Source organism: Delphinapterus leucas, chromosome 2, assembly GCF_059928025.1.
Source record: "Delphinapterus leucas isolate spDelLeu-1000000601 "Yukka" chromosome 2, BTC_Dleu_Yukka2, whole genome shotgun sequence".
Taxonomy (NCBI): Eukaryota; Metazoa; Chordata; class Mammalia; order Artiodactyla; family Monodontidae; genus Delphinapterus; species Delphinapterus leucas.
In genome coordinates, this window is record NC_143130.1 from 1,243,655 (window position 1) to 1,255,555 (window position 11,901).

The window sequence follows — 11,901 nt, forward strand, 5'->3', positions numbered from 1 at the left end:
TATTTTATTTTTTCTGCATATACACGTTATTTTTCAAAGGCAATTTCGTTCACTACATCCTGCAGCTCTGTGGACTTTACAACATTAACTTACAAGGTTGGCCTTGATTTTCAGTCGAGACATATATATGTATGTGTGTGTATATATATACACACAAAAATATATATGTATACAAAAAATATAGAGATATTTTTCTTCTTAGTCTTAATTTCTGCACTCTTTAGTCCTCAAGGGTTTGACTGCTTCTCCTGCCTTAGCATTAAATGCGCCTTTCCCCCTCGCCCCGCCCCTTGACATTTTATCAGGTCGCAAAAAGCTGGCTGATCCTAAAAGGAAATTTTGCAAATGGTTGACTTTTGTTAACCCCAGGTTTGGGAGGGAGGGGAGAAAAGAGCTTCCCTCAGATAAGAGTTTTAAACTGAATTTCCTCTCCACAAAAATAGAAAAACAACAGCAACCCTCCCAGGACCGCCTTTGGGCACTTTGTGGCGGGCAACCCCCCAAGTCCTAGTAAGTGAATTAGCATCTCAGAAGGGCGCTCCCCGCGGGGCTGGTACTGATCAGGGTCAGCCGGTGTGTTTGCCTGCGACCGTTCGGGGGGGTGGTTAATTGAGTGTCAGTCTCGGCCAGTGTCGTCTCGCTGGCGCCGGGCGCTTTTGGATTTGCTAATTCTCGTTAAGTGTCTGTGGCCGGCTACTCGTCCCGTCTACCCGGGAGAACTCGGCGGCCCCTGCAGATCGACAGCCTGTCTGGGCCTTATTGATCACTCGGCGGGGCGGACGCGCGGAAGGGGCGGGGGGAGGGCTGAACGCGCCCCCTTCCCGCCCGGACGCCCTCCCCGGGCGCTCGGCGGCCCGCGGGGCCCACGCCGGGGGCCGCCCCCGCTCCCCCGAGCTCCCGAGACGCGCCGCGAGGCGGGAGGGGTCCGAAGGCGGCCGCGCGGGTCACTCGCGAGTTTCGGGGAACGAAAAGGAAGCCACGCGCTGGCGCACGCCGGCCCGAGGCAGCGCGGTGAGGGTCACGGAGGCGGGGGCCCGAGGCATGGCCTGAGGCCCGGCTCAACCAGCCGCTCCCGAAGGTCACGGGCGCGCGGCCTCCGCGAGGGGGAGCGCGGGAGACGGCCGGCGCCCTCCGCAGCCCAGACGCCGGCGCCGCTCGGAGCCGCGGGGCAGCGCCCTCAGCCCGCGCCCGGCCCCGCCCCCTGGCTGCGGGAGGAGCGCCTGGAGCCCGGCGGCCAATCGGACGGCGCCGGCGCGGCCGGGGCGGGGCGGCGCCGGCCGGCTCCCAGCGCGGGGCGCTATTTACGGCGAGGAGCCGGCCTGATCCGGGCGGGTGTAGGCGGCAGCTCGCGGCAGGCGGTGTCTGCGCGCTCCGGCGCTCGCGCCTTCGCCGAGTGGCCGGCCGAACGCGGGGAACGGAGCCGGGCGCCCACCCCGACCGCCGCGCCGAGCGGAGGAGGGCGCCCTGCGGAGTCGGACCCTGCCCCGCGCGCCCTCCAGCCGCGCTCCATGCTCCGGCCGCGGCCCGGCCCCGCGCCCCGGGCAGCACCCATGCCCTGCGCGCGCCGGGAGCCGTAGGCTGCAGCTGCGCCGCGGCTCCGGGAGCCGGCGGGGGCGCCGCGGCCGTGGGGGCGTCCATGGATCGCCACTCCAGCTACATCTTCATCTGGCTGCAGCTCGAACTCTGCGCCATGGCCGTGCTGCTCACCAAAGGTGGGTGCCCGCCGGCCAGCCGGCTGGGCGCGCGCTCCCCGGGGAGGGCCGCGGGGTCCCGGGGCGCCCGCCGCCAGGGCTTTGTTAGCGGCGGGAGAGGTGGCCTCCCTCGCGGGGCCCGCAGGTCGCGACAAGTTGCCCGTCCTTAGAAGTCGCGGCGGTGGCTTCGCGGCCGCCCCCGGGTGTCCCGGGCCCGACGCGCGGAGGGGGAGTGACAGCCTGCGGGCGAGTGGTTGTCAGTGTTAGTGCAGGTCGGCCCGTCGTGAACTTCCGAGCGCTGCAGCCGGGGAGCGGGGCCCGACTGTGGGGCGGAGGCGGCCGGGAGGGACGGCGGACCCCGCCCCCGCCGCCCAGTGCCCGCGTGTGCGCGTCTCCGTCGTGAGTGTGTGTCTCGGTGGTCTGCGCGGCTCTGTATTTGAGTGTGTCTCTGCTGCGAGTGCGTGTCTGTACTGCAGTGTCTCTGTCCGTGAGTGTGTGTGTGTGTGTGTCTTCGAGCGAGGGTGCTTGTGAGCCCGCGAGCGTGTGTGCCGTCCGAGGGGTGTGCGTGTGTGCAGGAGTGTGGGCTGTGTTGCTTCTCAGGGGTTGGGAGGTGGGGGGCTCTGTCAGCGGTCGTGTTTCCCACTCACCTCATATTTCATAAACGCTACTCAAAAAAAAAAAAAAAAAAGCAGCGGTCAGTTTCTCTTTTTTCCTGCAGGCTTTCGCCGTTTAGGTCGAAATAACCCAAACAACTGCCTCTGGGTTTCAAGGTCCCCCAGCCTCCCTCGCCAGGAACTCTCCCTGCTGTTTGCTCTGCGAACAGATACTTTTTTAGAAAATAGGAAGCATTTTTAGCTTTTTCCACCCCGCATCCCACGCCCCCTTTCCTCTAATTGCCATGTAGCAGGCATGAGGTTGAAGGATAAGCCAGGCCAGCGAGGATGATGTGCTACAGTATTTATTTACTTTGCAAGGAAGGCTGTAATCAACCCTAAATAACAGCCCTCGCGGGGTGCAGAGGGGAGCCTCCTGGCCCTATCAAAGGCCGGCCGAACGGGGCCGGACTGCGGCTGACATAAGTCGCAGATACCGAAACTATGTGCCTGATAATGATATAATTAGGGGATCAGAGGTTTCTGACTGCTGCGGACTTCAAAAGCTTTGGAAGAAGCCCGCAGTCTCTCCTGTAGCCGTCCGGACTGAAGCAGACATTTTTGTTTAATCACCACATACAGTAACTAGAAAGGGGGGCAGACAGAAGAGCATTGTTCCCTGTTTCAAAATACCAGTCCCCTCCTGGCCTTCCACGTGCCACAGGAAGAAACTTTATGAAACGGCAGAAATAGAGTTTTAATACAGTAACACAAAAGTCCATTCAACTTGCTCAAATGTGGCTCCAATTAAAAAAAAAAGTTGTTAGAGCTTTCCTAGTTACCTGTCAAGATTTTATTAGACTGTTTCAGGTCACTGAAAATATAGTCTTTCAAATAGGCTCTCGTAAACATTGAAGCAGCATTTTACTTGTATTCAGCTTTTTTTCTGCACGAGTTCTGAAGTGACTGGGATCAAAACTGACTTTTAATCTGTTTTATGTCTACTTTCAATCTGTCTGTGGAAATTGTCAGACTTAGGGATCTGCAGTCATCACCACTTAAGACCAGTGAGGCTTTATGCGAAAGAGCAAGAAGCTTGGAAAGAGGAGTAAAGAGCTTCTGCGAAGCAGGCTTCTGACTGGAAGGTCCTACTTACTGGAGAAGGGACCTGGGCCCAGACCAGGACAGCAGCAGCACAGGACAGGAGCAAGACCTCCGGCTTTGCGGGGTGGCGCTCAGGTTGCCAAAGATCTGTGTTTACTTGGCTGCATTTTTAGACCTGAAGCATTAGCAGATGCTGGTGAAGGCTGAGCGCTCGGTCCGGTGCCCTGGAATTTGGATAGTTAAACGAGACCTCTTACTCAGGCACTCACGGGAGGAGGCAGGAAGAAAGGCGAGGCTGGGAAGAGGTGTGTAAAGCGGTAGTGCCCCGTGTTGGTGTTGGTGTTCAGTTTCAGGGCGGTGGTTTCTGTAACCAGGCCGAACTTCAGAGGAGGAAGCTGGGGAGAGGTGTGTACCCGAGTTCAGTTCACAGCAGCTTCAGCCGTGGCAGGTGACAGTGGCCGCGGTCCACCGGCTCAGATAGCGTGTGAGCGAGCGCTCCCAGAGCCAGATAATTTCAACGAGAAGTTGACGTGGAAGCCTCAGATCTTGCGCTGTGACTTGCAACTCACAAACTAAGTTTTATAAAGGAAACTTTTAATCACTTCCCATAGAAAAATTTGAGGTTTCCTTAAGGATTTTTCATTCAACCAGCAGAGGCTTTTCAGTTTCAGTGTTTCCCCTTTTAGATCCCATGTTGACTTACACATAAAACTGGGGAGTCTGGGGCGGTGAGGGGGGGAGGAGTGAGCTTTGCAGTTTTACCCCCTCCTCCCTGCTCCCAGTTTTATGACTTTCCATTTGGGCTGAAAGAAATTGACTTTGGCAAGCAAACCACTAATTGTAAACTGCCTAGTTCCTGTTTTACAATATACTGACTAAAAGCTCCCCTGCACGCATAGATCTTTATAGGCAAAGTTTGCCTTTTCTAGAGAGGTTGCAAATAGCTACCCAGTTTCATAGTTTTCAGACCCCCTGACCGGAGCAACTTCTAGATTGCTGTGTTTCTAGTTAGTAGCTTTATGAGATGTTAGCTAAAGCTCTTACGTCTCGGTGCAGCCCTTTGAGGTAGTAACCAATTCAGCAGCGGCAATCAGATACTTAGAGTGACAGAATCTAAAAGCGTAGCATCTCATGTTGTACGGTCACGTAGGATTGAATGAGTAAATAATGTAATTTACCTTTTACGGTACGAGAAATTATGGGGGTGATTATTTTGCTTCAGAAACAAAAGTGTTATTTTTCATTATTCGCTAACTTACCCTAAATTGAACTTTTCTCTGCTACGTGGATTAATACATTTCTAAGATGATATTTCCCTGGCTTGGGATTCAAGCACCGGCTTGCACAAAGGGCTTTCCCCGTCCACGTGGACTGCCCTTCGAAGCCCTCAGCTGAATATTCTCTAAAGTGAGTGTCTTTGAGATTGGGGCTTGAGCGGTTGTTTAAGTGGATGCCTTGTCTGGTCTCTGAAGCAGTCTGATGCAGTTTCCCCTTGTTTTCAGGTGAAGTCAGATGCTACTGCGATGCCGCCCACTGCGTGGCTACTGGTTATATGTGTAAGTCTGAGCTGAGCGCCTGCTTCTCCAAGCTTCTTGATCCTCAGAACACAAATTCCCCTCTCACGCATGGCTGCCTGGACTCTCTCGCAAGCACAGCGGATGTCTGCCAAGCCAGACAGGTCCACAACCACTCTGGCAGCACTGCACCCACGCTGGAGTGCTGCCACGAGGACATGTGCAATTACCGGGGGCTGCAGGACGTCCTCGCCCCTCCCAAGGGGGAGGCCTCAGGTAGGGAGAAGCCCTCTGACCGAACCCTTGCCTGGTCTCTAGGCTTGTGCCTGCCTGCTACTGATTTTGTTGTTAATGTAATCAGGGCTAGCAGAGGGAGAAGCATGGCTGGGTGCAAAGGGGCATCTCTACTGGGTAGCTTTCGTGTCTGCGTGAGCGTTAGATGTCTGTCTGCATAATAGGTTTTGCCTGTTTTTCCAACATTTTGAAGCCACTAAGAGACCATTACTAACCAGTAATGACAGTTCGTGAGCAAGTGTTTTTGGAAGCTTCTCTGCCACACTGGCAGCATTTCTGTTCTAAATATTGATTGAAGTGTAAGCTTCTCTTTAATGGGGTGCCACGTTGAAAACGGAGGGGTGCCCGCGAATGTCTCCAGGAGGGCTTGATCGTTTTGCTTGTGTTCCTTTAGGACAAGGGAACAGGTATCAGCATGACGGGAGCAGAAACCTCATCACCAAGGTGCAGGAGCTGACGTCCTCCAAAGAGCTGTGGTTCCGCGTGGCGGTGATCGCCGTTCCCATCGCCGGGGGGCTGATCCTAGTGTTGCTGATTATGTTGGCCCTGAGGATGCTGCGGAGCGAGAGCAAGAGGCTGCAGGACCAGCGGCAGCAGATGCTGTCCCGTTTGCACTACAGCTTTCACGGACACCACTCCAGAAAGGGGCAGGTGGCAAAGCTAGACTTGGAGTGCATGGTGCCCGTGACCGGCCATGAGAACTGCTGTCTGACCTGCGACAAGACGAGACAGGCTGACCTCAGCCACGACCAGATCCTGTCGCTTGTGCACTGGGGCATGTACAGTGGGCACGGGAAGCTGGAGTTCGTATGACGGGGTCTCACGGAACTGGACCTCTGGGGCCCTTTGAGTTCTGCTGGCCGGGAGCACTTTATCTGAAGAAAAACAAACTCGCGTCGTGACCTTCGAGAGATAGAATGACCTCTGCAAACAGAATCTTGGATATTTCTTCTGAAGGATTATTTGCACAGACTTAAATACAGTCAAAATGTATTATTTGCTTTAAAAGTATAAAAAGCAAAGAGAAGACTCTGTACACTGTTACCAGGGTTATTTGCATCCAGAGGGAGCTGGAATCGAGTACCTAAATAAAAGAAAGTGTGCTCTATGTAAGCTCCTACATCTTGATTTATCATAGAGGTTAAAAAAAAGAAATATATATATATATATATGTATTTTTTTTTTTTGGTCTGAAATTTTGCGGTGTCTTGTCATAAATTAAAAACTAAGCAGGAAAGGTAAGGAACTACATATTAATGATACAAATGAAGACCTGTCATTGCCCAGAGTAGGATCTCAACTATAGATTTTGGCTAAACTTTTTCATTTTTATTTTTTTTTTAAACAAGACCAAGATCTCGTTTTTTCTTACATGGCACGTGTGTCATTTTCTTTCAGTGTGGAGAATTTCTAAATGTGTACTGCCCATCATTCAGTGTCTTACCCACATTTTTTTGTTAGGATAATGCTGGTTTTTAACTTTCATCTAATAGAAATCAGAAACTTATTTATACCAGGTCAGATATCACTGATCAATTTCGGAAGTTGCCTTAGCAAAGAGAGTGGTATTTATCAACTTGATCTAGGTGCTCTGGGATATGTTTTTAAATGTGTCTACCTCTAATCAAAAAAGGAAAAAAAGCTTTTACTAAATGAAACTTCGTTTTGGTAAAGTTAGTCACTGTCTACTTTTACTTCTTAATTCATCAGTTTATTCTGTCTCAAACCTAATTTAATATTTTGGACCCCAAATTTAGCCAAACATGATTGTACCATGTTCCTAGTTTTTAAGCCTTCCTTCCACACAGTGTTATTATTATTTTTTTTACTTCTCAATCTTCAGAAAGATTTTCAAGAGTGAACGTTATATATCGAGATTTAAATAACAATTTCCTCCCCAAATGATTCTTTTATTTATATAATCAAATAGACTTGGTTTTAGCCACTAACACACTATGTAACAGTGTTCCCACTCCTGGAGGACTTCGGCAATATAGCCCAGCCTGAATTTAAACCCATGCCACGTTTGTTTACTTTTTCCCCCCAGATGGGTCTTTGCTATCTTAAATGTGAGAATAATTTGTAGGTTCTTTTCTCAATACTTTTGTATATTTGAAACTTCTGCTTAAAAATTAACCTATAGCCTGCATATTTGAGTACATGTGGGGTTTTCTTTTACGAATGTTAAAGGATTTTTTGCATTTTTTTCCGGGATATTTTATGATCAGTATAATTTGGGTCCCTTAAGAAGACAGGTGCAGTCGCCCAGTAGATGGAAGAACCTGAGTTGAAATGACTAGTCTAAAAATGAATACCTAGGTTATTTAGGAGCTAGTGGACCACAGCCCCAAACAAATTAGGCTATGGAATAAATATGCGTTCTAATAAATGGCATTCGTGTTGTGCTTTTTGAGATTGACAGTTCTTGCACGCATGACTTACAATTTATAAAAGGTATTACGTTTTATGTGTGTCCATTTTTGAGGGAGTCAAAGAATTTGGGGGCCTAACTCTCCAAACCTAAGAGAAGAGAATGGATCAAAATGGCCAGTTGGTGAAATTTCCACCCTCACCGCCTCTTCCAAGCTTTAGATCAAATTGCAGTAATTTTGTAGCCTGAAGGTTGAAAGTCTTCTTGCCTCTTCTGCGTCCTCACGTCAGGGAGCGCGTCATGCAAGTCCCATGACTCTGAAGTGGCCTGTTCCCTTGCTTGGCCCGCTCTTATTCTTTATTCACCCCATTTCTTCCAAATACCAGTTAACTAGGAACTCAGGAATTCATTAGGAAATAAATAGAACAGCGACGGATTGAAATTTATACTCTTGGAAGCACTTTGAAATCAGTGAATTCCATCCTCCAGGAAGGCCTGCATCTGGGCTGGTGCTAAGGTCAGGGAAGTTTAGTGGCAGGTGAATACAAAGTGTCTCCACGTGGTTCTGTTTGGGCTGAGCTGCTTCCTGTTCTTTCTTGCGTAAAGGAGGCTGTTTACACCTCCCTGTTGGTGGGACGGTGGTGTCCTCAAGTTGTAGCCACGTAATAGGCAGGACCTGTCTCTTTCCGTAATAACAAACCCTCTCCCTTTGCTATCTCCTTATTTAGTATTTGTACACGTTCTTGCCACCAGTTTTAAAGTTGGATCTGCACATAACTTGGACTTTTGACGAAAATATTGCAGGTTTCTCCACTTTGATTTTTCTAAGAACTAAATATAGTGTCTACTTCTGGTTCCCTACGAGAGTGTAGAGGTTGCCAAGAGCGGAGATAGAGGACCCTTCATGAAATAATGACCTAGCTGATTTGGTGATGTAAGGATGGTGATGGATTTGTTTGTCTTTCCCTCATAGAGGTGTTTGCCATTACTCTGAGGTGTCAGGACACGGCTGGGCTTACCAGGAACGGTCCTTGTTTAATATTGACATAGAACTCCCCCCAAAAGTAATTTTCCCTTTCTAAGTGGAAATTTGCCCAAACCAGAGACAAATGGGACCAAATTTGCCATGATGTTTCTGTACGTACACCCCTTAAACATTTCTGCCCCTTTTGAAAAAATTGATCTGTCCGTGGTTACATCTTTTATGTGATTTTTCCTCCCTTATTTTGAATGGCTCAGAGGCTTCCTAGGAATTGACTGGTGTGTCTCTAATTTCTGCTGAACTGATTTTATTAAAAACACTGCACCATAGGGGGTTTGACCTCCCTCCTAAAATACCAAACATGTCCGCTTTAGAAAATCACAAAGCTCTCCTCTGAAGAGCTTGTAAATCTGGTTTCAATATGGCTTGATTATAGACTAAAAGCTTGAAAGCAGTGGCATCTAGTATCATGAGTCTGGAACTAGCCTTTTTGGGGCCAGGAGAGCTTTTTTTCCTTAGAGCCTCTAATTGTTCCTCTTCTGTGTCTCTTAGCCCAAATAACTTTAAACATACAAAAGCTACGTGGTGTGATGAGGTTGAACTCATCCAAGGTAGCAGACCAGAGCACTTGCGGGTCTCACAGCCTGGGTTCCTGTGCTCCTCTGTTCCCAGACGTGTGAACTTGGGCACATTACTTAGGCTCTTTGGATACTCAGTTCAGTTACCCACACAACGGGGGCTGTAATTACACCTTATGTGATTCTTGTGAGGAGGTGTAGGAGGCGGTATTCCTGCTAATACATGAGTCTTGGATGAACTCAAGTCCCGCCCCCCCCCCCAAATCCTCAAAATTGGAGAACTGATACCTGTTACCTATACAGGGGATATTTTCATTTTACTCTTTAGTATTTCAGATCTTTGCATATTTGAGGTTTGCAAGCCCTTCTTCAGTTGCCTGCAGACTGGATTTAACTTTTTAAATATTCACTTTCAATTGACTGCTTTTAGCCTCTCCTAGCTACAAATCATGTTGGTTTGTAGTTGTTTCCTTTTGCGATAATCTGGACGGCACTGATAGGAACGTTTTCATTGTGCGCACCTATCCTGTTGGATGTTTGACGGAAGGAAGTTCTCTCAGAGTTTCAGCTGCTCCAGGCACTTAATCCATTGAGAAAACCACAAAAGCCAAGTTAGGTGACAGAGTGCGTCAGAATTGCTTGAACAGTTTGTGTCTGATGCATTCTGAGCAAGTGCTACTACCAATTACAGTTTGCCCCATAGGTGTTCCCGACAAAATACAGCGGTTCCACTGGTTTGGAGGACTTTGTGAATGTTTTTGGGGGACGCACTACTTAGTAAACAATCTACTTAATTTCCCTGGATGAAGTTAATTTAGTTATTACTCTGTGGGTCACAGTCATCATGAGAAAAAGAACTGCTGCAACACCAACTTATTCCCTTCCTTCCACCCAATTCATTCTGTGGATGTTGCCCTCACTGCTGACAAAAAAACAGACCCTCGATCTGAGAATCTGAGATCCAATGCAATAATGAAATTAAATGCTCTTTCAAGTTTTGACAACTCTTTATTTGAGGTACAGTTTTAGACTAACCACAACCTTAGAGCCTCTAATTGTTAATTTGCTAACACTGCACGCTTCTGCAGTGCGGTGGTATCGTTCGCTTGTCTGCCATTCCAGAAATTTGGAGATAGAATTGGGAAGGGGGACAGAGCTGAGTTTAACCAGATAGTAGGGTTTACTTGCAGCAAGGCAACAATTTTCCAGTGGTTCTGCTTTGTAACCTTTAGAAGATTTTGTTACTTGGGGAGGGCTACCAACCTTACAGCCGCAAGTGTTGCCCTTTATGTGAATATGAGTGTGGATAACCAGATAGGTATTGATGAGCAATCTTGGAGACACTTTGAATGAGCAGTTAGGTAACATCTCAAGGCATTTAAGGAGATTCCTCAGGACTTCAGGGAGATTCGTCTACCTAGCAGCCAGCGGCCAGATGGCCTCTGGGGGCTATTTCAAATTGTATTTAGTTGCTGTATCTTGCAGCTATTGCTATTGGACTGGGCCTGAGCAGAACCCTGGGAAGACGAGTGGATAACTGTTTATCACACACCGTATGTATACACACAGGCCATGCCACAGCCAAATGGTCTTTGTAATCCTGGAGTGATTTTACATTTAACAAATTTCAGGGGGGCGTGTAAGTAGATGTTGGAATTTGTCAGTGATTTGTTTTTAGACACTTGAAGACTGTGTTAGTTGTGATGAATTAATCAGGTCAGAGGCTGTCGTGTGGGTTTACTCTGAAAGATCTCGCGTTACAAACCTAATGGGTCAAAAATTGTGTTAGCAGTCAAAACCAAGAGGAATACAGAAAACTCCTTACCCCTGGTCTCTTCCCCTTGGCATTTGAGGACAGTGGAGAAACACCACACTTCAAGCCGTTTCTGCCTTTTCAAGCATTAGACATTCAGGTGGAAACCTTTTTCACTAAATGCAGTGGATGTAATTTTGATACCATAGACTTTAACTATTGCCTTGGCGAATGGGCTATTTCTCACCTGGATTTAGGGATTAAACTGTGAACTCCTCGTGGGGAGGAGCTAGCGTCAGTCACCTTTGTAGGTTTCCACAATCCAAGGAGAGAGTGAGATGAAGGACAGATCAAGGCTTCTTGTCAACAGGCATCTGAATTTAGACTGTCAGTAAATAAAGAAACATTGTCTTTCTGTTTGTTTCTCTACCCCAGACTACAGTTTCCCAGATGTGTAATTTTTTTCTCTGGGAAGCCTAAAGGAAAGCAGATTGCTAGTGAAGGGAGAAAGCACTGAGGCGTGGCCTAATCCGCTCAGCCACCTTTTAACGTTAGCACAGCCTCCAGGTTAATTGAAGGAAACTGATTCTCACCAGAAAGTATATCCTCCCCCCACCACGAAACCAAGAGCTGTACTTTCATCTTAGTATTTTTAAATATCCAAGATTTTCGTCAAATATGGTTTCTCTAAGGAGTCAGGAATAAGTGCCCCAGAGCTGTGCTCGTCACAAAGCTCAGGGATCTGGAACTTGCAGGTGGATATACACTATTTCATCCGCAACTGGGGCAACTTTGGCGAATTCTTTTTCTTCTCCTGGAAATGAGCCTCTGACCAGATGCTATAATAAAAGCAAAGAGTAGTCTGCTGTGTCTTTTATTCAAGGACACACCAAAAGTTATAAATAAATTACCTGCCCCCTTCAAACGTTTAGCATTTTCATCTGAAAATGCTTTTACTTCAAAAGTCAAGTGGTTCCGGTGCATCCATTTACAGTTTTATAAATTTAGACTTTGTAAAGCT

The 11,901-nt window shown here is 48.3% G+C and overlaps 1 protein-coding gene across 1 annotated transcript; it reads left to right on the top strand.

Annotated features, from left to right (window-relative positions):
• The first annotated feature begins 1,339 nt into the window (after positions 1-1,339).
• Positions 1,340-6,304, top strand: BAMBI (BMP and activin membrane bound inhibitor). The gene is made up of 3 exons (XM_022580673.3): positions 1,340-1,712; positions 4,891-5,178; positions 5,591-6,304. Exons 1-3 carry the CDS (start codon positions 1,637-1,639, stop codon positions 6,007-6,009), a joined length of 783 nt encoding a protein of 260 aa, XP_022436381.2. The 5' UTR covers positions 1,340-1,636; the 3' UTR covers positions 6,010-6,304.
• Positions 6,305-11,901: the final 5,597 nt, after the last annotated feature.

Coding starts and splice junctions, on each gene's coding strand:
- BAMBI (XM_022580673.3), top strand. CDS start 1,637: ATGGATCGCCACTCCAGCTACATCTTCATCTGGCTGCAGCTCGAACTC. Junction 1,713..4,890: donor GGCCGTGCTGCTCACCAAAG/GTGGGTGCCCGC, acceptor CCTTGTTTTCAG/GTGAAGTCAGATGCTACTGC. Junction 5,179..5,590: donor TCCCAAGGGGGAGGCCTCAG/GTAGGGAGAAGC, acceptor GTGTTCCTTTAG/GACAAGGGAACAGGTATCAG.